General features: G+C 35.7%; 1 protein-coding gene and 2 long non-coding RNA genes across 13 annotated transcripts; 2 read left to right on the forward strand and 1 right to left on the reverse strand.

Annotated features, from left to right (window-relative positions):
• The first annotated feature begins 529 nt into the window (after positions 1 to 529).
• LOC113564667 lies at positions 530 to 5,253 on the forward strand. 5 transcript variants are annotated; one of them, XR_003408223.1, is made up of 3 exons: positions 575 to 893; positions 1,662 to 1,842; positions 4,876 to 5,253. It is a non-coding gene; the product is annotated as an uncharacterized LOC113564667 (long non-coding RNA). The 5 variants fall into 5 exon arrangements; XR_003408225.1 differs by lacking the exon at positions 1,662 to 1,842 and adding an exon at positions 4,717 to 4,810 and having other exon boundaries at positions 576 to 893; XR_003408222.1 differs by lacking the exon at positions 1,662 to 1,842 and adding an exon at positions 1,871 to 1,921 and having other exon boundaries at positions 577 to 893.
• A 1,620-nt stretch (positions 5,254 to 6,873) lies between these two features.
• LOC6555851 (protein Gawky) lies at positions 6,874 to 22,275 on the forward strand. 7 transcript variants are annotated; one of them, XM_026983486.1, is made up of 11 exons: positions 6,947 to 7,079; positions 7,811 to 8,051; positions 9,659 to 10,265; positions 10,510 to 11,978; positions 12,959 to 13,336; positions 13,826 to 14,128; positions 14,535 to 14,713; positions 17,378 to 17,528; positions 17,587 to 17,780; positions 17,847 to 18,129; positions 20,470 to 22,275. In XM_026983486.1, the coding sequence occupies exons 3-11, from the start codon at positions 9,830 to 9,832 to the stop codon at positions 21,253 to 21,255; spliced, it is 4,179 nt and encodes a 1,392-aa protein (XP_026839287.1). In that variant the 5' UTR covers positions 6,947 to 7,079; positions 7,811 to 8,051; positions 9,659 to 9,829; the 3' UTR covers positions 21,256 to 22,275. The 7 variants fall into 7 exon arrangements, with proteins under 7 accessions (XP_026839289.1, XP_026839288.1, XP_026839287.1 ...); XM_026983484.1 differs by having other exon boundaries at positions 6,948 to 7,174; XM_015153205.2 differs by having other exon boundaries at positions 6,948 to 7,174; positions 17,596 to 17,780.
• Positions 22,276 to 22,983: 708 nt separating this feature from the next.
• Positions 22,984 to 23,921, reverse strand: LOC113564669. The gene is made up of 2 exons (XR_003408227.1): positions 23,186 to 23,921; positions 22,984 to 23,121 (listed from the first exon to the last, which is right to left on the reverse strand). It is a non-coding gene; the product is annotated as an uncharacterized LOC113564669 (long non-coding RNA).
• Positions 23,922 to 24,017: the final 96 nt, after the last annotated feature.

The following is a 24,017-nucleotide window of genomic DNA, read 5'->3' on the forward strand; positions in this document are numbered from 1 at the left end:
TCCGAATTAGGAACTGGTTGGAATCTCATTTAATCGATACCAAAAAATCGTTTACTGATTGCCTAATGGTGCCTAAATAAAAATGCAAACCTTATAACACGTCCTTATTCGAGTAGACAAATGTTAATTAACTTACTTTCATGGTGCAGTTACAGTTGCATGGTGCTTGCAGAAGGTTTTATTTGTAATCTTAGTGGTTAAGTTGACGTTCCGCTCAAGGGAACCCACTCGGATGTTGTTACAAAAAAATGTACAAACAATGGCAAAATAATGTTTGTTACTAATATTAAAACAAAAAAATTTTATTTTCAATAATACGCCAGTGTTAGCGATGATATTTACGAGCATAATGCAATAAACGAAAAATTTTGTTTATAACACTAAAATATGTGGAAACTCTGTAAATTGTCCATATTCTGCACCAGCGGCTTTTTTTCATAAACATTTCTGTTTTATATGGCTTTTTGTTTCCACTCTATTGTTTGATACGCACGTGTCATCAAATTTGTTGTGGATTCGTTTGAATTTTGTGCTGTTAAGTGTAGATGACGCGTTTTCTGACTGTGTGAACATTATATAATAATATAAAATTAAGAGTTTCGATACTTTTGATCTACGTGATCTATCGACGGATGCGCATTTTTATAAGATTTTATAGACCTAAAATCGCCAGGACAAAATTCTTATTAATTCTTGTGTTATGTTTTAAACGGGAAATCAAAAGTAATTCATATTATTGAAAAGAACGTTGAAACTTCAGTTAAAAAATCGCAAATAATGAAATGTGCAGACAGTATCAACAGCCGGGTGGATATGGCCATGTCCGTTCTTCCGTTTTTAGTCTGTCAGTTTTAATGCTACAAATCTGTCCAAAAGTCTTTTTTCCATTGCAGGTAGTATACATATGTATATATAAGTCGATGCGACCCGAAAATAAATGTTCTTATTTGTATACCCGTTAATCGTAGAGTAAAACAGTATACTAGATATATTGAAAAGTATCTAACAGGAATGGTTTTTCCGTATGAACGCCTCGATCTCAGGAATTATAAAAGCTAGAAAACTGAGCTTAAGTATTTAGATTCCAGAGAAATAAACGCAAGATGGTTTTCAAATTTTGCCAAGCCCACAACCGCCCAACACTGTCACGCCCACACTTTTAAAACATTCTTTCATTTTAGAAGACTTTATTTTTGTTTAATTTTTTTTGGGATAGCCACCTCAGGAAGGTTCAAATGTCTGATCCGATTTGCAAATGATCACCGCATTTGCATAACGAGTCACTAGTTCGAATGCGAATAAGTTCCAAAGTGAATTAAACAAATTCCTGTTTAATTAAAAATTAGTAATTTTTCAAAAACTATAAAAAAATAGAAATTAAAAATAGTTTCGGGTTACGAACGTGGCTATGCTAAAATAGTATTAGTTTAGATGCTAGAGATATTTCTTTATTTTGTATTTGCTAAGTTAAGTTTGTTAAGGTGCTAGTTAAGGTAGTTGAGTACCGCAACTATTGGTTATTTAGCTTAAAAAAAAGAAAAGGAAAAAGATTGTGATATGCAACCAAAATTTCAATTGCTGCAGCAAGCAGTAAAGAGAATGCTTTTTGTCCGCTTAACTAGAGTCTACACGCCTTATCTCAGTTGTTTTGCTTGTCCCAGGTCCCCGCCTGTGACTAACATGGCCAGATCAACTCGGCAGTGACCTACTAAAATCTATCAGAAATATTGTCGGACACGCTTCCCTCCACCTGTTATCTATTTCTTAGTGCACTTTTTAGTAAACCGTCTTACTTTTCGAGAAGCGCACATAAAAAGAATTATAAATATTAAATCAATTTAGGTAACTAAATTACATTATTCGATTTCAGGAGAACAGGAAACGGTATTGAGGCTTTGCAATTATATCCATTTAATAGAAGGTTCGCATATACAGTGGCTCACAGCTTATTTCAACCACCGTCGATTTGAAACTTCAACGGTCTGTAAAAGCTGAACTAAAAATTTTATCAAAAAAATTTAAACGCAACATATTTCTTGTATGTTTCAAGATATTATTAACTAGCTTATTTTATTTTTAATAATTTTTGTAATATTATTTTAAGAATTAATAATGAAAATGTTCCTCAAATCAATGCAACAGCTTATTTCAACCAGTTTGTAAAATTGGTATTTTTTCCTATGCTTAAAACTATAAAAAATTTTTAAAAATTTTGTGTGACTTCCCTTGTTGTTAACAACCATTTTAAGGTCTTTTCGGCTCGAATCCACTAATTTTTGAGTGAGTTCTAGGGTTATTTTAGCCCATTCCTCTACCAAAGCTACTTTAGGTCAGATTTATTGGAAATTTGGGGTTTCCGGATGTTTATATCCGAAATTGCCCACAAATTCTCTATAACAATCATGTCTGGCGACTGTTCTGTGGGTTTCATTACATGGGGACAATTCCACACTAGCCTGTTTTGCACAATGCCCGACCTATGTTTTGGGTCATTGTCTTGATAAATGCGAAAATTGTCCCGTATGCCCAGTTTTTCCGCACTATCCAATAAATTTAACTTCAAAATATCGAGGTAACGCATTTTATTCATCGTTGAATCTATAAATTCGAGCATTCCAACTCCAGCTGACTACATACAGGCCCAAACGATGACGCTGCCACCGCCGTGCTTCACTGTGGCTTTTAAATGTTTGGCTTGCAGCTCTGTATTTGGCTTTCGCCACACATAAGATGCTCCATCTGAGCCAAAAATATTGAACTTGGACTCATCAGCAAATATAACAGTGTTACAAAAAGCGGAATCCTTGTTTAAATGCTCTTTAGCTAAGTTCAAACGGGCCTTCATGTTTTTAGCACTTATAAATGTTTTCTTCCGTGCCATTCTACCATTTAAATCATGCTCATGGCGGCAAGACTTTCCTAACGCGGATTCTATTTCGTTGGCAATTTTTGGATAATAATGTAGCCGATAATCTGGGATTTTCCCGTGTTTTCCGGACCGTATGGCGCTCGTCCGTTTGATTACAAATTTTGTTGGCAGCATTCCTTCCCTTGTCCTGCACTCTATTTTCTCGGACAAAACGATAAATGATGCTTTGGACTGTAGAATCACTCAGCGAAACCATTTCTGCAATTTTCCTCCGCGAATGTCCATTTTTAAAACGTTTTAATACAAGATCTCGCTTTGGTAGAGGAGTGGGCTAAAATAACCCCAGAGCTCACCAAAAATTAGTGGATTCGAGCCGAAAAGACCTTAAAATGGTTGTTAACAACAAGGGAGGTCACACAAAATTTTAAAAAATTTTTTATAGTTTTAAGCATAGGAAAAAATACCAATTTTACAAACTGGTTGAAATAAGCTGTTGCATTGATTTGAGGTACATTTTCATTATTAATTTTTAAAAAAATACTACAAAAATTATTAAAAACAAAATAAGTTAGTAAATAATATCTTGAAACATGTTGCGTTTAAATTTGTATGATAAAATTTTTAGTTCAGCCTTTACAGACCGTTGAAGTTTCAGATCGACGGTGGTTGAAATAAGCTGTGAGCCACTGTATGTACATAGTTCAAACTGAAAAACTAGATATACTGCGCGACAACCGATTAGCACACTGTCTAACCTATCAGTTTAAAGGAAAATAACTCCCTACTCTGAATATGTTTCATGCGTATTCTATTTTTCCTATTATTCTGTATCATTTTCGCTCATTCTAAGTATAACTGTGAGCTCTGGAAGTGTACCGTTATTTTGCTTTGCTTTTTTCTTTTGAAGTGCGACAAAAATGCATGCATGTTTTTTGAGACAGCCGATTAGCACATTTTCGCTTTCATGTCACCTTTTGCGTGTAAGCTGCCTAGATTGGGTGTTTAAGTTTATTATTTATTTATTGGGACTAATTATCAATAAAATAAAGTAATAATCGGCAAGGAAAACCGTTGGACGAGTTTGAAAAAGGCAAAATAAAGGGTTACAGGGAGTGCGGGCCATCTATTCTTCAAATATCAAAAAATATTAAGCGCAGCCGTAAAGTTATTACCGCATATTTAAGCAATGAGGGATAAACATATGGGAAAAACATGAAAGGTCGGCCATCATCAGCAATAACACCATCTGACAAGCGAATCATACTACGACACGCATCTAATTCCCACGACTCAGCCGCTAAAATAAAGGAAAAAACTGGTGTTAAAGCTTGCTTTCGGACTGTGCAAAGAGCTATTTTGAATGCTGAACATATAAAGCATCTAAAATTAAAAAAAAAAAACACCTCTAAACCAACTTAGAAAGATGCAACGACTCAATTTCTGTCGATCAAATATGACCTGGACTAAGGAGTGGGAGCGTGTAGTCTTTTCGGATGAAAAGATGTTTAATTTGGAGGGTCCTGACGGCTATGCCTACTACTTTCATGATCTCAGAAAGGAAAGGCATACCCGTGCGGGTCGTTATATCAGTCCTTACCTCAGCGGATGTACGAAGTCATAATATTTAAATTAATATTAAAAAGCAATTTAAAGGAACTTTGAACCCATTTTATTTTGTTATTTTAAGTTTTCAAGTGATCGGCTGATCGTGCTAATCGGCTGTCGCAAAAATAATATAATAGTGAATTTTGTATGTTATGTTTGTTTACATTAATTTAAAATGTTCTTAATAAAGTTAGTATCCTATCTTCTATTAATTTTCGTGTGAAATTATATATTCTTTTCAGGGGAAAAAATGTATTTGAAAAGTTTTTTTAGTTTTCCTGATATTAAGTTTCTAAGACGAGCAGCATAGGGTGTGCTAATCGGTTGTCGCGCAGTGTATGTACATACGCGTACATACAAATAAGATGTTATTATTAAGTGGAAACGCAATTTACTTTCAGATTAAAGATGGCAACACACGATGGGCCTCAGTCATACTTCTCGCGACTTAATTCTATTTCTGAAAGGATTACCTGCGATCTAAATAAAGTTAAATCTTCACATAGTCAAAATGTTTGGCTTGCATTGACATTAAACGAACAGGAAAAAATATTGAACGACCACTTAATAGATCCTAATATATTTTTTAAGTACTGCCATAAGACTAAAGAAAACTTGGCGGCACAAGATTCGCAAGTACATTCTAAACTTAGTAATAACGATTACCGTCAATTTTGTTACGGAGACTTTATATATTTATATAACGGCCAAGATTTGCACACATATAATTATCAACACGTTGGCTTAAAAATATTACGCGATGAAAACACCGGCGATTTTCGAGATGAGCATTCGTTTCCATTTTCTTATCGAACAAAATCACAAATAAACATAGTATTAAAAGAATTTGATGATATCTGTCTGGATACTCCCATTGATGCAAAAAAATCCGTTAATTTAAAACTGAAAACAAAAGATTCAACCCAAACAAAAATACCAATTCTTCAAGTTAATTCTAATGATCAGATCGAGATTGACCTAGGGAAAAAAAAGATTTCTACTCTTGAAGACAACCCGAAAAACCAAAGTGCTTATATTGACGAATGTATTGAATATAATGAGAAAATGAAACTATTGTTTAAATGTGGATCTGAAAACAGTGTATCAAATGACTTCTCTGATTATGAAAACGAATTTAAAGATGTACGTGAAGACGAAAATACAAAATTATTATCTCCTGAACTAAAAATGCCTAAGGGTTTCGATTTTCTTAGTAATTGGTGAAACCTATTTCATTTTCATTACAATAATCCAAGGAAAGGCGTTTTTTTTATAACATATCATTTGACTTCAACGCGGAACACCAATACATACAGTTTCAAATTTATCTACCATAAGTCCAAGTTTTGTATTCAATATTTTTTTTAAACAAAAATAATTAAGAGCTTTCTATTTTTTTAAACATATATTTAATGAAATAAATAATATATATACATAATTTGAAATTTGGTTTACTTTCGTTTAAAATCTTTTTACGGCAACAGAAAATTCCTGCAATATCGTACCTAGTGTAGACTTGATTGGTGAAAGGATCAAGCTGCCGAGAAATATCCATAATTATGCCTTGACAATTTCTCTGTCACGGCTTTCGTTACAGTCGATTCTTTTCTCTAGTCCCTTGTGTATCGTATTTTTCTTTCATATGATTGAATGTGAGAAAATGTGAAAAATCTCAAGCCTATTTAACTGGAATATAAGCACAAAATAAAATGCCTTCTGATTTTGTTGTGCTCCTTATTTATTTGTTTTAAAAAAAAGGAGCGTATGAGTTAATTGAAGTTAATCTTTAGTGGTACAACATCAAATTTCAATTCTACGAATTTCAAATAAAGGATTACATGACTACCGCAGTTTCCGATTCTGATTTAATAATTATAATAATCGATTACATTTGCTCGAACTATTATCGGCCCTGTTCAATTCATTTCCGAAAGGCTCACACTAATACGGATTTTCACATACCTGTTCCAAATCTTTCTTCCGAAATATCCATCTAATTTTTCCTTATATACTTCCGAAAGAAACTCTCTGAATTTTTTTGTAAAGTATTCAGCTGGCGGTCTTTAACCCGCAACACGAAAACTAGATTTTTAGTAAAATACCTAACATGCAATTAATATTTTTAACACATTCCTTGATGTGTAATGTTTATTACCGCTATATCAGACTTTTAATTTCTATTATATTTGATGTATGAATAATTATAGTAGACTAATTTTAATTAATTTACCTTCGCTAGAAAACTGTAGAACAATGGAACAGTCAGATCTTTAATCTGATTCGTGGTGAAGTTGATAGTCGATAGCTTGTTTAAACAATATTTCGGCCTCACATGTCTATTTAATATGTAAGTATGCATGATACCTCAAATTACTTTCTCCTTTCCCTACGGTGTAAGCGCATCGCTAGACACAATTAAGGTAGCTGTGTGGACTGGGTATTACTTAGGATTTTTTAGTATCGATTGGTTTAAGAAAATATCGGTCATCTACCTAGAAAGCCATTCGTTGGTCCAGGCAATGTGCGAGCGAGAGCATCGTATAGTTACATCTTAACATAAGCCCATGTGTTAAAATGAATTAGCACGAGTAGTGAATGTTTTTGTGTGCGTACTCATCCGAATACAAGCCCTTTGTCATTAAAACAAAAAGATTTAAAACAGCTCACCACGGATAGAATATACGGATTATAATCTAATGTGTTGGTATACTCTTGCAGCTCAATTAAAATAAAACAATATTTATGTATGGTTAAATACGGACCTTATACGATCAAAAAAGAATCATTCAGACATAACCTAATTATGCATAACCTAATTGGTCGCGAAAACCCAAGCGAATAGTTTCAGACATACTCATGTGTGTAACAGTGAAGAATAAATTCTGTTCGCTTGTGTATCGTGCATTGGAAAACGTTATATGTACATATGTTCCAGTCAAGAGTTGCCACGCTTTAAACATTTTACATAATGACTTAAAGCACCTGTGAACTGAAATGTGTTGCATTTGCTTTGATGTTTTCATATCCAACTGTAAAGATTTAGTTCATAGTTAAATTAAAAGCGATGCGCACATTGTATATGCAAGAGGCTTTTCACCCCTCATACCTTGCCAATCCGTGTTTGAATTTCGACTAGGTGGCAATATTGCTAGCAGCAATATCTGTATGTGTTTATTTAATACACTAGTAACTGCCGTCCTCATCGTCGAACGTGCGCCGAAATTTATATTCAATTACATCGAAATAAAATTATTTTTGAGCCAAATTAGATTTCACATTTAACTTTATTACTTCTAATTTATTTTGTGAAATATGAAAAAATATAATTGAGTGCAGAATGTGTGTATGTTTTACAACACATACATACTTTGTGGAACCGTCAAAGTGGCTTGGCATGCATACATACACAAATATACATATATATTTATATGTATAAATATATATACTTATATAGAGAAAATCATCTCGCTCGGTATAGGCAAAAATTCTTGCAAATATTCGGCAAACGACACGAGTGTTCAATCTTAATATAAACGCAGCTGCTGGCAATGGATATCATTTTTCAACCCTCTGTTTGGTAGGTTCTTGTTGGATCTCCATTTTGTGATTTTCTCAGGTTTTTGCTTGTATATTCTTCTAGAAGAGTAGACACGCGAATATACTAAGTATTGTACAATGTCTTCTCTACATATGTATGAATTCACAGAATGTCTTCATACATATATAAATATATATAAATTAAAAGTTTAGGATTTATCATATATACAGGTTGTGTAAATATATTTTGAATTCTAAGTTTATCTAAGCCTAATTGTAAACGCGAAATTAGGAAAGGTAGACTTAAAATAGGGTGCTTGCGTCAATGATGGCTGCCTGCCCAGAGTTGTCAAATTCGTTTTACATGGATACATATGCGTTTGTGTATTTATATACCATTTTAGTGTCGTGTATTAAGTTTTTATATTTTGACATACATATGTATGTATGTTTGTCACACGTGAATTTTTCGTTTATGTGCGCCTGGGGGAACTGCCGGTTGGACAGCAGTACTGGTAGTGCAGCGATCGCAATACATATTTAATTTTCATAACTAATTATGTACATATATATATATATATTTAAATACCAAGTATACATTTGTAACTGCTATCAAATGACTACCTCTCTTATATGGAAGGTATTGATATGTATGTATATACATATATCTTGAGCACTTGTTTTTGTATCGATTATAGTTCAATTTTTATGATTCCTCCTTCAGAGTGTACTATAACTTCAGTTAAAAGCCTAAAGTAGATATTTATTTCTGTTTTTATACCCGTTACTCGTAGAGTAAGAGGGTATACTAGGTTCGTTGAAAAGTATGTAACAGGCAGAAGGAAGCGTTTCCGACCATATAAAGTATACTCTATATTAGTATATTCTTGATCAGGATCAATAACCGATTCGAACTGGCCATGTCCGTATGAACGCCTCGATCTCAGGAACTACAAAAGCTAGATTTGCCGAAAAACTTTTTGCCACACCCGCTCTACCGCCCATAAACCGCAGAAAACTGCCACGCACACATTGTTGAAAAATTTGATATTTTTTAAATTTGTTTTTAGTCTTGTAAATTTCTATCGATTTCCTGAAAAACTTTTTGCCACGCCCACTGTACCTCTCACAAACCGCCTAAAACTGCCACGCCCACAATTTTGAAAAATGTTTGGATATTTTATAATTTATTTATTAGTCTTGTAAAGTTTTATCGTTTTGCCAAAAATCGTTTTGCCACGCCCACTCTACCGCTCGCAAACCGCTATTGAAAAAATTGTTTTCATTTTTTTTAATTTTATTCTCAGTTTTGACAGATAATCTGGAAAATTATGAAATTTCTTGTTCGCACTAGCTGAGTAACGGGTATCTGATAGTAGTGGAACTCGACTATATCATTCTATCTTGTTTTCTAATTGTATATGGCTTATATTTGGGAAATATAAACATTTTTAATTTTATTTTAAGAACTATCAATAGGAAAACTAAAAACATTTAATTTTTCAACAGTGTGAGCGTGACAGCTTTGGGCTTCGGAACGTTTTAACGTTTTGACGGTTTTTTTGCAAACAATTTAGAAATTTCATTTAAAAACAAATTTTTTATTTTGTATTAAAAATAATAGATGTTTTTTCTATATTTATACAGATCACAAAAACCACAAGGATTAAGATTAAGTCATTCCTTTTCTAATAAATTACAAAATTCTTAAAAATTGCCATAAATGCTTTTGAGAATGAAGTTAAAGATCAAGTGGATGTTGGAATAGTAAGGAATGCTACTTTTGAAGCTGACAATCAGTTAGAACACTTAAGCACTATGCGCGAAGCCCTTTTTTCCCAAGATGGCTGGGGCTGTCAGCATGTTAACCAGGATACCAATTGGGAAGTTCCCAGTTCACCAGAACCAGCCAATAAAGATGCTGCCGGTCCACCAATGTGGAAGCCAAGCATTAACAATGGCACTGATCTTTGGGAGTCCAATTTGAGAAACGGCGGTCAGCCGACCGCACAGCAAGTTCCAAAGCCGTCGTGGGGTCATACACCATCCTCCAACCTAGGTGGAACATGGGGAGAGGACGACGATGGGGCCGATAGTAGTAGTGTATGGACCGGAGGATCTGTTAGCAACGCGGTGTCTGGAGCTACAGTGGGAGTAAATCAAGCCGGAGTTAATGTCGGCCCAGGCGGTGTGGTTTCGTCTGGCGCACCTCAGTGGGGACAAGGTGTCGTTGGCGTCGGACTTGGATCAACTGGTAAGCATTATTTCTATTAGATATTAAATAGAAATAATTAAGTAAGCCTAAAAGATCAGTTGAAGGCTTTAGTTTTTCCACCAACATTGCTAACACAACGTGATAAAATCATTAAGGTTGTAACAGATATTGGGGGCTAAATTCCCATTCTAAGTTTAACAGACAATTTGAATGTAATTTTCAATTTAATTTGAATTGAATTTCATTAACCCGAAATATTTTTAAATTTCTGTTGTTATTTTAGGAGGTAACGGTTCAAGCAATTTAACTGGAACGTCTGGAGTCGCCACAGGTAGTAGCGGAAACTCCAGCAATACTGGTAACGGTTGGGGGGACCCCCGCGAAATACGCCCTTTGGCAGTCGGAGGCTCGATGGATATTCGAAATGTTGAACATCGCGGCGGTAACGGTTCTGGGGCAACTTCGAGCGATCCGCGAGACATCCGCATGATCGATCCGCGCGACCCTATTCGAGGAGATCCTCGTGGAATATCTGGTCGGCTTAATGGGACCTCTGAAATGTGGGGCCATCATCCACAAATATCCCATAACCAGTTGCAAGGCATCAACAAAATGGTTGGTCAAAGCGTAGCAACTGCCAGTACAAATATAGGAACATCGAGCTCGGGTATCGGTCCTGGTGGGCCCGGTCCTGGTACTGTATCAGGCAATATCCCAACACAGTGGGGGCCTGCCCAACCGGTAAGCGTTGGAGTAAGTGGTCCCAAAGACATGTCGAAGCAGATAAGTGGATGGGAGGAACCATCCCCACCGCCTCAGCGTCGCAGTATTCCTAACTACGATGATGGTACATCGTTGTGGGGTCAGCAAACTCGTGTTCCCCCTGCAAGCGGTCACTGGAAAGACATGACTGATTCAATTGGTCGTAGTAGTCATCTCATGCGTGGCCAAAGCCAAACGGGTGGTATAGGATTAGCCGGCGTTGGAAATAGCAATGTTCCAGTGGGAGGCAATCCAAATAATCCTATAAGCAGTGTAGTTGGACCCCAAACTCGGATTCAATCTGTGGGCGGCGTGCAACACAAACCAGACGGTGGCGCTATGTGGGTGCACTCCAGCAACGTAGGCGGCAGAAATAATGTACCTGCTGTCACTACTTGGGGAGATGACACTCATAACGTTAATGTCGGCGCCCCCAGCGGTGCAAGTGTATCCAGCAACAATTGGGTTGATGACAAGTCCAACTCAACCCTGGCACAAAACTCTTGGAGCGACCCGGCCCCAGTTGGAGTTAATTGGGGCAATAAGCAAAGCAAACCGCCTGCTAACAGTACTTCATCAGGTTGGAGCACTGCAGCAAGCGTGGTGGATGGCGTTGATCTAGGATCTGAGTGGAACACGCACGGAGGGATTATAGGAAAATCTCAGCAACAACAAAAACTAGCGGGACTCAACGTGGGAATGGTGAACGTTATTAACGCAGAGATCATTAAGCAAAGCAAGCAATACAGGATCCTTGTCGAGAACGGCTTTAAAAAGGAAGATGTTGAGCGGGCATTAGTAATTGCCAATATGAACATCGAAGAGGCAGCCGATATGCTCCGTGCCAACTCATCCTTGTCAATGGATGGTTGGCGTCGACATGATGAGTCCCTTGGCTCTTATGCCGACCACACTAGTTCAACAAGCAGCGGTGGATTTGCTGGTCGTTACCCAGTCAACAGTGGACAACCTTCCATGTCCTTTCCTCATGTAAGTAGTCGTAAAACCGTTTTTCTGTTAATAAGCATGGAACAGAAGGGAACTAAACCCAATGAATTTTTTTTACTATACTTACGTCTAAATTACGTCTTAATATTTCATGATATTAATACCTGGAAATATATATGTAATCAATTAAAAGCGCGCCCCCATATGCATAAATATTCTTAATGAACCCAAGGCGGTCCCTTCCAAGAGGTGGAACATTTGGCACAAAGTTCCGGGTAGTGAGCGTTAAATGTGTGAAGGAATAGAGGAAATAATGAGAAATAACGTGTTACTTCACCGGCACTACAATTCTTTTGAACGAAACTGTATATAAATTTGATTAATTCTAAAACAAGTCTTTAGAGGTTAACCAATCTCGCTTTCGAGGTAAAACGATCTTGCTTTCGAGAATTACCGATACATATCCCAATTTTTACAAAAAGAAAATGTTATTCAAAGACTCATTTTATTTACTATAGTTACTTATTACCTTATTTTACATTAGCATGCGATGGTCTTTAAGATAATAGCAGTTAAAATTAAATTAAATTGAATGTACAGACAACCCCTGCTGAGACGTGTCCGGGTAACGTGTTTGGCCTTTTAGAAACATTCGGCACCAAAAACAAAGTTATAAGATACACACATACCTTCAATACTGTTTTTATTTAGTTAAATTATTTTAATATTCGAATTATAGTTATTTTTACTTATATTAAATCAAGTCTCTAATTTTTTCTGTGTCTTCCCTTCAACGCTCTCTTCTACAAACTTAAAACCGAGACTACTTTAGCCTCAGAAAACTGAAATAAAAACTGTTTGTTCCCATTAAAAGTTTGAAACTTCTAAAAACGATGAAAACTACCGATTTCAATTATTTTAGTTCTTAATCTCTCTGGGGTGTAGTATGTCAAAGCTTAAAAACTTTTGAATGTACAAACCGAAGCCTAATATTTTAACCGTAAAATTTCTTTGTTTTGCAGAATAACCTTATGAATAATATGGCAGGAACCGCTGTTACTGGAGGTGGTAACAACAACGCGAACATGACAGCTTTACAAGTGCAAAAGTATTTGAATCAAGGCCAACATGGTGTTGCTGTTGGACCGCAAGCCGTTGGTAATTCGTCAGCCGTATCTGTCGGATTTGGTCAAAACACATCTAACGCAACAGTGGCAGCAGCAGCCTCTGTAAATATAGCAGCAAATACAAACAACCAACCGTCGGGTCAGCAAATTCGCATGCTTGGCCAACAAATTCAATTGGCCATTCATAGTGGTTTCATATCTAGTCAGATATTGACTCAACCGCTAACTCAGACAACCCTTAATCTTTTAAACCAACTTCTTAGCAATATTAAGGTAATTTTATATTTTTAAAAAGCAGCCCATGTGTTACGGTATAAAAACTAGTATTTTAGTGTGGGATAAGTGGGTAACATGATAAAATTACATTAATGGGAGGCAAAAAGTAATTGCAGATTGCAGTACACAGACTCGGAATTTGGTCCCTGAAGCAATGTACTCAACCAACATTTTTTTTTATTTATATATGTTATTTATTAACATTATCATTTATAACGCTGTCATTCCTCTGATGTTTATAGCAAATAGAGTAATATTAAAACATCTACAAATTATATTTTTCAAGAGCAGGAAAAACACTTCGTCAAAGATTTATCAAGTTAAGCATTCTTATCTTTAAATTTAATGATGATCAAAAAAAAAGTTTTGTAAAAGATATGTAAAAGACAACTAAATCGCCAAACCCATGTTTACCTTGAAAACAATAACACTACTTTAAGACAAAAAAATACCAGCTGTCACTGTATTTAAAATGTGTTCTTTCAGCATCTCCAGGCAGCGCAGCAATCCCTTGCCCGCGGGGGAAACGCGAATCCAATGGCAGTGAATGTGGCTATATCTAAATACAAGCAGCAAATTCAGAATTTACAGAACCAGATAAATGCACAACAGGCTGTATATGTAAAACAGCAGAATATGCAACCAACTTCACAACAACAACAACAACAACAGCCCCAACAACAGCAACATCCTTCTGTTCATCTAAGTAACTCAGGCAACGATTATTTACGAGGTCACGATGCAATAAATAATTTGCAAAACAATTTTTCTGAGCTCAATATTAATAAGGTAAGCTTAAACAAATCTTAAGTGTTTCCTATCTCGGCCTGATTTTTGAAGAAATAATTATTATCCTATGTAAAAAAGGTAATTTTCTTTATATTTTAGTTTTCCTCATTTTTTATTCATCTGACTGTTTTAAGCAAAATAGCAATAAGCAAAATGGTAACGTTCAAGTATTTGGTTTTATTTGTGTATTGATGCTTTGGGCACCTCTGGTTTAGATAGTAAAAGATAAAGAGATTTCTCTCGAAATTGATCAGCACCTGAATCCAGCTAGCCATGACATACTGAATTTCTGGAGCTTCAGAAAGGGCTTAGGTGTCTATCGAAATTTAATATAAAAACAAACCTGCACAAATTCAGTTTATTAAACTTATATGTTTATGAACTTAAATCAATAAAATGCTTTCAGCCAAGTGGATATCAAGGAGCGTCCAATCAACAATCCCGATTAAATCAGTGGAAGCTTCCAGTATTAGATAAGGAGATCAACTCTGACAGTGCGGAATTTTCTCGTGCCCCAGGTGCAACTAAACAAAATTTGACCGGAAACTCAAGCAACATAAGCTCTTTGGGTCTTCAAAACGATAGGTAAGTTATTTAGTTCATTATTTAGTTTACTCTTAGTTAATACATATAAATATAAAAATATCATATAATAGGTTGGAAAATATCTCCCTTCCGCTTTTTTGCTCTTTATTCAATGCCTTATAAAAAGTGTTACAGTGATCGGATTTAGTTCAAATATGCGCCGTTTTGTTCGATAATCTGTTTCCATCTAGATGGCAACTTCATAATACCTCCCTCGTAGAAGCCCCCCTCCTTATTTGCGAAGAACTCGGACAGCCACTTTTCACAAGCCTCTTTTGAGTTCATCTTTACACCACCAAGGGCATTCGCCATGGACAGAAACAGGTGGTAATCACTTGACGCTATGTCCGGGCTATATGGTGGATGCGATAAAACCACCCATCCGAGCTCCCGTAGCTTCTGACGAGTCATCAACGAAGTGTGTGGTCTGGCGTTGTCCTGGTGAAGCACTACACCCTTCCTGTTGGCCAATTCTGGACGCTTCTGGTCGATCGCCTGCTTCAAGCGGTCCAGTTGTTCGCAGTAGATGGTAGAATTAAGCGTCTGGCCAAATGGGAGCAGCTCATAGTGGATGATTCCCTTCCAATCCCACCAAACACACAGCAAAACCTTCCTGGCCGTCAATCCCGGCTTGGCCACTGTTTGGGACGATTCACCAGCCTTCGACCACGGCCATTTTCGCTTGATATTGTCGTATGTGATCCATTTTTCGTCGCCAGTCACCATCCGCTTCAAGAATGGGTCGAGTTCGTTCCGTTTCAGCAGCATATCGCAGGCGTTGATGCGGTCCAGAAGGTTTTTTTGCGTCAAATCATGCGGCACCCAAACATCAAGCTTTTTTTTGTATCCAGCCTTCTGCAGATGGTTTAAAATGGTTTGGTGACTAACTCCCATCTCCTGGGCGATGTCACGAGATGCCACATGCCGGTCTAACTCGATGTATTCCATGATTTGATCGGTATTTGTCGTCACAGGTCTTCCGCCGGCTGGCTTATCCATGGTGTCGTTTTCACCGGCTCTGAATCGTCGAAACCATTCCTCCGCTGTTCGAAGTGATAGAGTACCATCCCCCAAAACACCATTAATCTCACGGAACGTTTCTCTAGCGGATTTGCCTTTAACGAAGGAAAACTTTAAAATAGCGCGAATTTCGGCGTTAGTGAACTCCATGTTTACACGTCTATAACTGTTGAACGCAATATCCAAACTAATCATGCATAGCGTCGTTTTGTAGGTTATGTCAAGACCTTTCAAATTATGTATAGTATTGCCAGATGTAGCGCTTTGTACATAGCCGCGAAATTCAAAAGACAAAAAGGCGGAAGGGAGATATTTGCCAAACTAATATATCATATCATATATAAACAGATCTGAAAAAGATTTAATGAAGTGCAAAACACGTACGAATATGACTTTGTGAAAGATGTCGGATTCGTACAAAATAATCTTACCATAACTTTCAAAGGCATACTGAGCATTTGACATTGTAATTTTGAGGTTTTAAAAATGTTACAAAATGTAATATATTACTATGTAGATCTAAAAAATGTTTTAAAAATGTTACAAAATGTAATATATTACTATGTAGATCTACTCGCAAAGTAAAATTGTATATCAAGTTCGTTGAAAAGTAGTAGCCGAAAATATATTCTTAAATTTATATCTGTCTGACCATCCGTCTGTGTTTAAAACAGCTAGAGATTCTTAAGTGAATCTATACACTACGATGTAGTCGATATAGCCATGCCCTTCTGTCCGTCTTTACGAAAACTAGTTTTTTAAAAGATATACAAGTTTTAATTTGATCGAAATCGGACCGCTATATCATATAGTTACAGTTTGAAAATTTCTAGCTAACTAATGAAAAAGAAACCATAGCTTCGCTTTTTTTTTTTTATAACTCAGTACGACTACAAATATTTTGTTGTATATTCTATTAAAGCGGTACATCTTTCTTTTCATTCTTATCATTGCTTTCTGGACATTCCTTTTTATCGTTTTGAGCTCAAAATGTCTTCAGTGTAGGGTATTTTTCTTGATATTCACCCCCCACGCTGCATCTCCAGAATCAGAATGTCAACCTATACTGCAATGTATGCGCCGCCTGAACCAATATGAGAATTTTGATTGTTTTTTACAGACGTTTCATCTCGTTGTTCCACAACTTAACTTTGCAGTCTAAGAATATACCACAAAAATATATATTGTTGATATTTATATTTTCATATGGGTCTTGAAACATTGTAATTTGTCGAGAGCAAACACTAGTGATTCAAAAATACGAAGATGTTTGGAGAGGTGTTTTGCCCTTTAGTCCCTGTGAACTGTTCCGCAAATAAGTCTCATCATTGCATAACGCCACAATTCTTGCTCAGTAATGCCGGTTTGCTGCGGGGTATATACGTATACAGAAAAGCCTTTTATCTTTTGATTCCACAATTTGATCCAACAAATGATAATGGGGAAAAAACACTCGGTGAAACGATTGCTTGTGAAATGAGTGTATCGACTGTTTTATTACTTATCATGCCAAAATGTAAAACAGCCTATAACTTTTTATATTTTAAGCCAATATTCCATCATCGTCACAATTGACAATTGATTCCTATTACATTTAGCTATATAACATAATGCATTTTTTAATGTGATTATCGAATTTCATAGTACCTGGTCAACTGGTCGCAATATTGGGGACGGTTGGCCTGACCCCTCATCTGATAACGAGAATAAAGACTGGTCAGTTGCTCAGCCAACTTCAGCAGCAACTGCTTATACTGACCTGGTCCAAGAGTTTGAGCCAGGCAAGCCATGGAAGGTAAAATTGTTAATTTACATAAAATGTAAACATATCCAAGCAGAAGTTTGTTTTTAAGGGTTCACAGATCAAAAGCATAGAAGACGATCCCAGCATTACCCCAGGAAGCGTTGCTAGATCTCCATTATCTATTAATTCGACGCCAAAAGATGCTGACATATTTGCTACCGGTAAAAACTCACCGACTGATTTACCGCCACTAAGTTTATCGTCGTCTACATGGAGTTTTAATCCAAACCAAAATTTTCCGAGGTAAAGTACGAATGTTTAAATATATAACCAAATATATGAATCGATTATATTTCAATACCGTCACAGTTGGTCTGACAATAGTCAACAATGTGCCGCCACTTCAGAGCTATGGACAAGTCCCCTAAATAAATCATCGTCTCGAGGTCCCCCACCAGGATTGACTGCCAATTCAAATAAATCTGGAAATGGAGGAAATAGTTGTACGTCAACGCCAACGACCATTACCGGAGGTGCTAATGGATGGTTACAGGCTCGAAGTGGCGGTGTTCCAACCACAAACACGACTTGGACAGGTGGTAACACCTCTTGGGGCTCCAGTTGGTTGCTTCTAAGAAATCTTACAGCACAGGTATGTTTAAAACGTCAATTTTTGACCATCACTGGCTATTAAAAAGTGATTCAACAAACAAATACATTTTAGCTTTTTTGGTAAATTTCTCGCAAACGAGTCTTTTAAAATTCAAAGCTGTATGGAACTTGAATTTTTAGTACTTAGTAGTAAAAATGCACAATTTAATGTTATTACAAATCAAAATGGATTACTCCTCAGTTTAGAACATAACTCTTCTTTACCAATAAATTTAGTATGAGTAAAGACATTAGAATAACAATATGCCTAACCCAATACGATTCTTTTGTACACAATTTTTTTGTGTTGGCTCTAGCTGGCTCCAAGCTCTCTCGAATTTTTGTTCCACAGTCTTGTGCTCTTGTACGCATTCAGCGACAGTCGATCACTGTATGTGTGCACACGTATGCTCATGTATTGTACATTTGACAAAATATTCCCTTTACTTTACAAGTTTATGGACTTTCAATCTATATTATGTTTATCTATTGCCACCATGTACAAAATCTAATTATTTGAATACATCAAATAAATAGTAAAAGATGAATAAATAATACCTAATTATTTTCTTAAATTATTTATACCACAATTATTGTTGTTAGAGTTTTCAGCTTGCGACGTGGAAAAAATATGTGAAGTTTGTGATTCTTAGGTGCTTATGTCAGCTGGTCCTGCCTTAAGAATTGAATTTTGCAATAAAAAGGTTGCATATTTATATTTATTTTATAAATATTAATTTTAAAATATGAATTATTTTTATAATATAAATATATATTTTTTTTTATCCTGTATATGTATTTCCGTGCAAAAGGTGGTAACTGTAGGAATCCTCTAGTTAAGGAATTTTATAATATAATAATTGCCAAACTAATATCCCTACACATTTTTAAATTTTCACAAAAGCCGAATTGCGAATCAAATGATGATGTTATGTTGCCAATAGAGTTCGATGCAATTATATATCAGCCTTGCCTTGAAAAAAAAGAAGCAAGAATATTTAATTTTCAGAAATTGTACAAGGCGATGAGAGGTACTTTGATCAAAATATAGATGATTTTTTGTGCCTGAATTTTGCCCCATTGAATTAACTTCGAGTACATCTTTTGTTGGATATTTTGCTAGGGAATCCAGTTGCGCTAAATGCAGATCGTTAGTTTTAAAAGAAAGCGAGCATTTAACAGCTCTATCAAAGCTTTTCATACATGAGAAAAACTACACGATAGAATCGGACTTTGGAAAAATAAAGGCACCATCTGGTTTTTTTTTTATATCTTCAAAATACACATTAATGTTTTTGAAAATATTTTAAAAAATAATACAAAATAATCTGTTGTAGAGCAATACATAAAGTGCACAAATGAAAGTAGCGATCTCATTATGGGTTCACTCAAAAAAAGAACGTTTGTGCACAAAATTGATATTTTAAACAAACTCATAAAAGTTTTACTTTTTAAGCAATGCAAGTGGACTGTAATAGCTGATAGGAAAAAAGCACTTATGTCAGCATTCTATCTTACTTCATAAATTAAAAAATGAGTGATAGTTCCATGTTAAAAAATATTTAAATAATTGACTGAAAATAAATATATATACATAGTAAAAACACATGATAGAATGCTATAGTCGACTTCTGGAATATCGGTAAAATTGGGGTTTGTGGGCGTTACATTTGAAAATAAACTTGCGCTGCGTCTATGTCTCTGGAAGCTGCATGCTTAATCTCAACATTCTAGCTTTTGTAGTTCCTGAGATCGAGGTGTTCATACGGACAGACGAACGGACGAACGGACGAACGGACATGGCCAGTTCCACTCAGCTATTGATCCTGATCAACAAATTCATATCAACAATTCATCACGAAATTCAAATTCGTTTCTTAGATTAAAATCGTCTTCTAGCACAAGTACGCAGACATACACACTTTCTTGCTAACTGTTTTTACTCACACAAGCAAGTGAATTATATTTTTCGATTTTAATGCCTTTCCTGGCCTTGCGCTTACTTAAATCTCTTCCTGTCTTCAGGAATGTTCCCTAACATATTCATTTATCCTTTATATACAAAGCTTGCCTATCAGAACAGTACTATGATCACCAACATGCAACTTAATCGGTTTCTAAATAAATACTTTGTGTAACAGGTCAGAGTTAATGTTTCTGCTCTTCAAAGGTATATTAAATAACTAAAATCAGGAACTATGTATTTATCTAACGCCATTTTTTTTCTAATTCTAAAAGTTGTTTATTACAAAGTGGATTTTTTAATGACTATTATAGTTGTAAGACATCATAATTTTTTATGTCGTAACTTTACGTAATTTTGTCGTATTTTTTTTTTCAGATTGATGGTCCTACTTTGCGTACATTGTGTATGCAGCATGGCCCCCTTGTTAGCTTTCACCCGTATTTGAACCAAGGAATTGCCTTATGTAAATATACAACTCGAGAAGAGGCGAACAAAGCGCAAATGGCGTTAAACAACTGTGTCCTCGCCAACACCACAATATTTGCTGAATCTCCCAGCGAGAACGAGGTGCAAAACATAATGCAGCACTTATCACAAACTTCTTCCTCTACAAGCTCTAGTGGAACTGGTGCTGGGAACGGCGTAGGCATCGGCAGTTCAGCCAATAATGTAAACAGTGGCTCTGGAGCTTGTCTATCCGGAAACAATAGCGGCAACGGTAACGGAAACAGCAGCGCGAGTGGCGCCTGCAGCGGCAACAATGGCAATAGTAGTGGCAACAACAGTGGTGGCGGGGGGGGCAGCAGCTGCAGCAACAACACGATTACCACTGTAGCAAATTCAAGTCTGCTTGGTTCTAGTGGAGGCTCTGTCTCAAATTCTTCTGGCGGTTCTGCTAGCTCTAGTACAGGTGTTGTAGCTAGTGGTACAGCGAGTGGTAATTCCATAAATGGGGCAGGGACTGCAAACAGTTCTGTTTCAAAGAGTAGTGCAAACAATTTACCTAGTGGCCAGTCTAACGCCTCTAACTTAACTAATAGCACCAATTCAACCTGGCGTCAAACTAGCCAAAACCAAGCTCTTCAAAATCAAAGCAGGCCATCAGGCAGAGAAGCTGACTTTGATTATATATCTCTCGTTTATTCCATTGTTGATGATTAAAAGATCAATTACCAGTTCCATTGGTCATTGGCCATTGACTATCGCATTCTGTGACTCAAGACACACACACACCCAAAAGCTTCAAATGATATGATACTAAGTATGTATGGAAAGCAAGACCATGTTGTGGGGAATACAAAAGTGGATCGACTGATAGACGAATGGACTTAGAATTTTGTATGCCTGTAGATTTATTTTTCTTCATCGTTCATAGATATAAACTTGTAAATGTAAGGTTAAAATTTTACCAATATAAAAAAACATCCGACATATATATGATGTTAAAAAAATGGCATGCTTGGTGGTTTGCTACAACCAAAAAGCAAACCTTCCTATTTAAGTAAAGTGTTTTGACTCTGGCTCCCATAGCTTACCTTGGGAAACGGGAAAAATTCTCTGCAGTGTATATGTGCGCATGCAAACTCATATGGTAAATTACACATTAATAAATTATGTATTGCAACACCTATACATATGTTTATGGAAAATAAAAATTTTCAGTAACGACTGAAGTCGAGTGTCGGTAGCATTAAGGGACAAAGTCTAATGTAATTATCTAAATTGCAGCCTGCATTGTCCAAGATATAACATATAATAGATGCATTGTATATCTTTTGTGTACATAGATATATGTTAGGGCCACGTCCTATTTTGCTGCTTGTGCATATCGACCAAATGCCTACTATTCATGAGTGTTTTTGTGTTTCCAGTAAGGAAAAAAATACCTGTGTTATATTCATTATAGGAAGTTATAATCGTATTACGGTTTTGCTTTCATTAAAGCATTCCCACCGAAAAAGTTCGGTTATACATTAAAAAATCACAATAAAAATATCTAAGAAGTTATTTGTTGCCTTTGAATATTGAGCCAGTATTGTTGTGCTTGGAAATAAATTCCATTAATAGATATAATGTCTGTTTAGTAAAAGTAAGTGATTCGAATTGAACATTAGTCCGATGTTATAAGATGAGAGGGGCTTCAATATACAAAAATAAATACGCAATAATAACTGGAACGTTTGAAGTGTGTATATACTTACAGCTGCGGTCAAAATAATATTGTCTCGGTCAACCAAACAGTTATTTCTCATTATTTTCTCCATTTCTTCACTTAGAGAGAGGTTAGGTCCTTGCTTCTGAGGACAGTCAAGGATTCTGCCTTTCGGGCTTGCTCCATCGCAAAAAAAATCTTGTAACTTAAATGCAAGTTTTGAGACAATTTTAATACAAGACGACTCAAAAATAATAGCGTAATTTAAAAAAGCCCAACAAAAGTGTTTTCACTCAAGAAAACACTAGTATTGGCCCTTGGAGCAGTCCCCATTTTGGGCCTTGCGGTCCATTAAGGTTAAAATAACCCAAGAAAATATTTATATTTGGAACTACCGTAAATATTGGACTATTATATAATATCACCCCTTACATTTTTTAAGACTTTCTTTTTTAATTAAGCTTCTTTTTATTGTTACTACCTTACATTAGTTGAGTTGCATTGATATTTAAAAAAAAAAATTATAAACGTTTTTGGCTTCTACGAAAATCACTATAAACACTACTATTAATTTGATTGCAGCTGTAGGTATATGCTTATACATTATTCACTTTGATCAATAGTTTATACATAGTATTGGTGGTATATTCCTAAAAAGGATCACTATTGTAGAGATATCTAGATATCTAGAGATATCCGGCCGTCTGTATAAACAGGCGAGTTAATATAGCCATGTCTGTCTGCCCGAACGTCCGTTTCAACGCATGCTGGTCTAGTATCTCAGTTTTAAAGTCTACTGCACTTAGTATACGTCGGAGCTGGTCGAATCTCTTATGTGAGTTGTATTTGTTGCTTTTATAAAATGAATCCATTACCTGGAATAATTGATGAATTAAATTTGAAAATAACTAAAAATTAAATTTAAAATAATTTTCTTACTATTTTCTTTGAAATTGGTGCCAGTTTAAAATCAATTAAAATCGCGTTTGCTTCTCACAAAATTGATGAATTAAATTTGAAAATAATTAAAAATTTAATTTAAAATAATTTTCTTACTATTTTCTTCGAAACTGGCACTCAATAAAAATCGCGTTTGCTTCTCACAAAAATCAAATCGCAAGTGATTTCGCGAAAAAAGGGCGAAAAAATGTGCCTTTTAGAAAAGGAATGCGTTAGTCTATTTCTTTCTCTTAGTATTATTTTCCTTTTGCTCGTTCACTATGTACCTATGTACCTATGTATGTACATACATATGTGCATAATTTGTCTCTGCATGTCACAAATTCATAGTTTCTTATGATGCTTATGCGCTCGCGTCGGCTTAGCAGTCGGCAAGAATTTGATGAATTTCCTTCAAAAATCATCACCTATTTATTAAAAATGACATTGTCATTGAATTTTCATCAGCCTAAATTATTTGGAGAGTGATCGCGCGCGAGAGAGTCGGGAGATCGTCGACTTTGCAGCCGAAGCAGTTGGCTCTGCTGGCGTATCCGATGATTTTGTTATGTTTTCCAGTAGCGATGAATTGTGGAACTGAAGTGTAGTTCACATTCTTATTCAGTATGTACCAATGTTAGTTTGATCAAAAACGGACGACTATATCATCTATGATGCACATGTATCTGTCATAGAAAAGTCGGAAATGACGTTACGCGGGTCGAACGCGTAAATTTTATATAGTGTGGTTTTGTGTGATATTAAAAGTATTTCGAGAGATTAATAATTTGTAATGTAATTGTAATTTGTAATAATGTAAATAGAGGAAACT

Source organism: Drosophila erecta, unplaced genomic scaffold (assembly GCF_003286155.1).
Source record: "Drosophila erecta strain 14021-0224.00,06,07 unplaced genomic scaffold, DereRS2 tig00000294-arrow-arrow-pilon, whole genome shotgun sequence".
NCBI lineage: Eukaryota > Metazoa > Arthropoda > Insecta > Diptera > Drosophilidae > Drosophila > Drosophila erecta.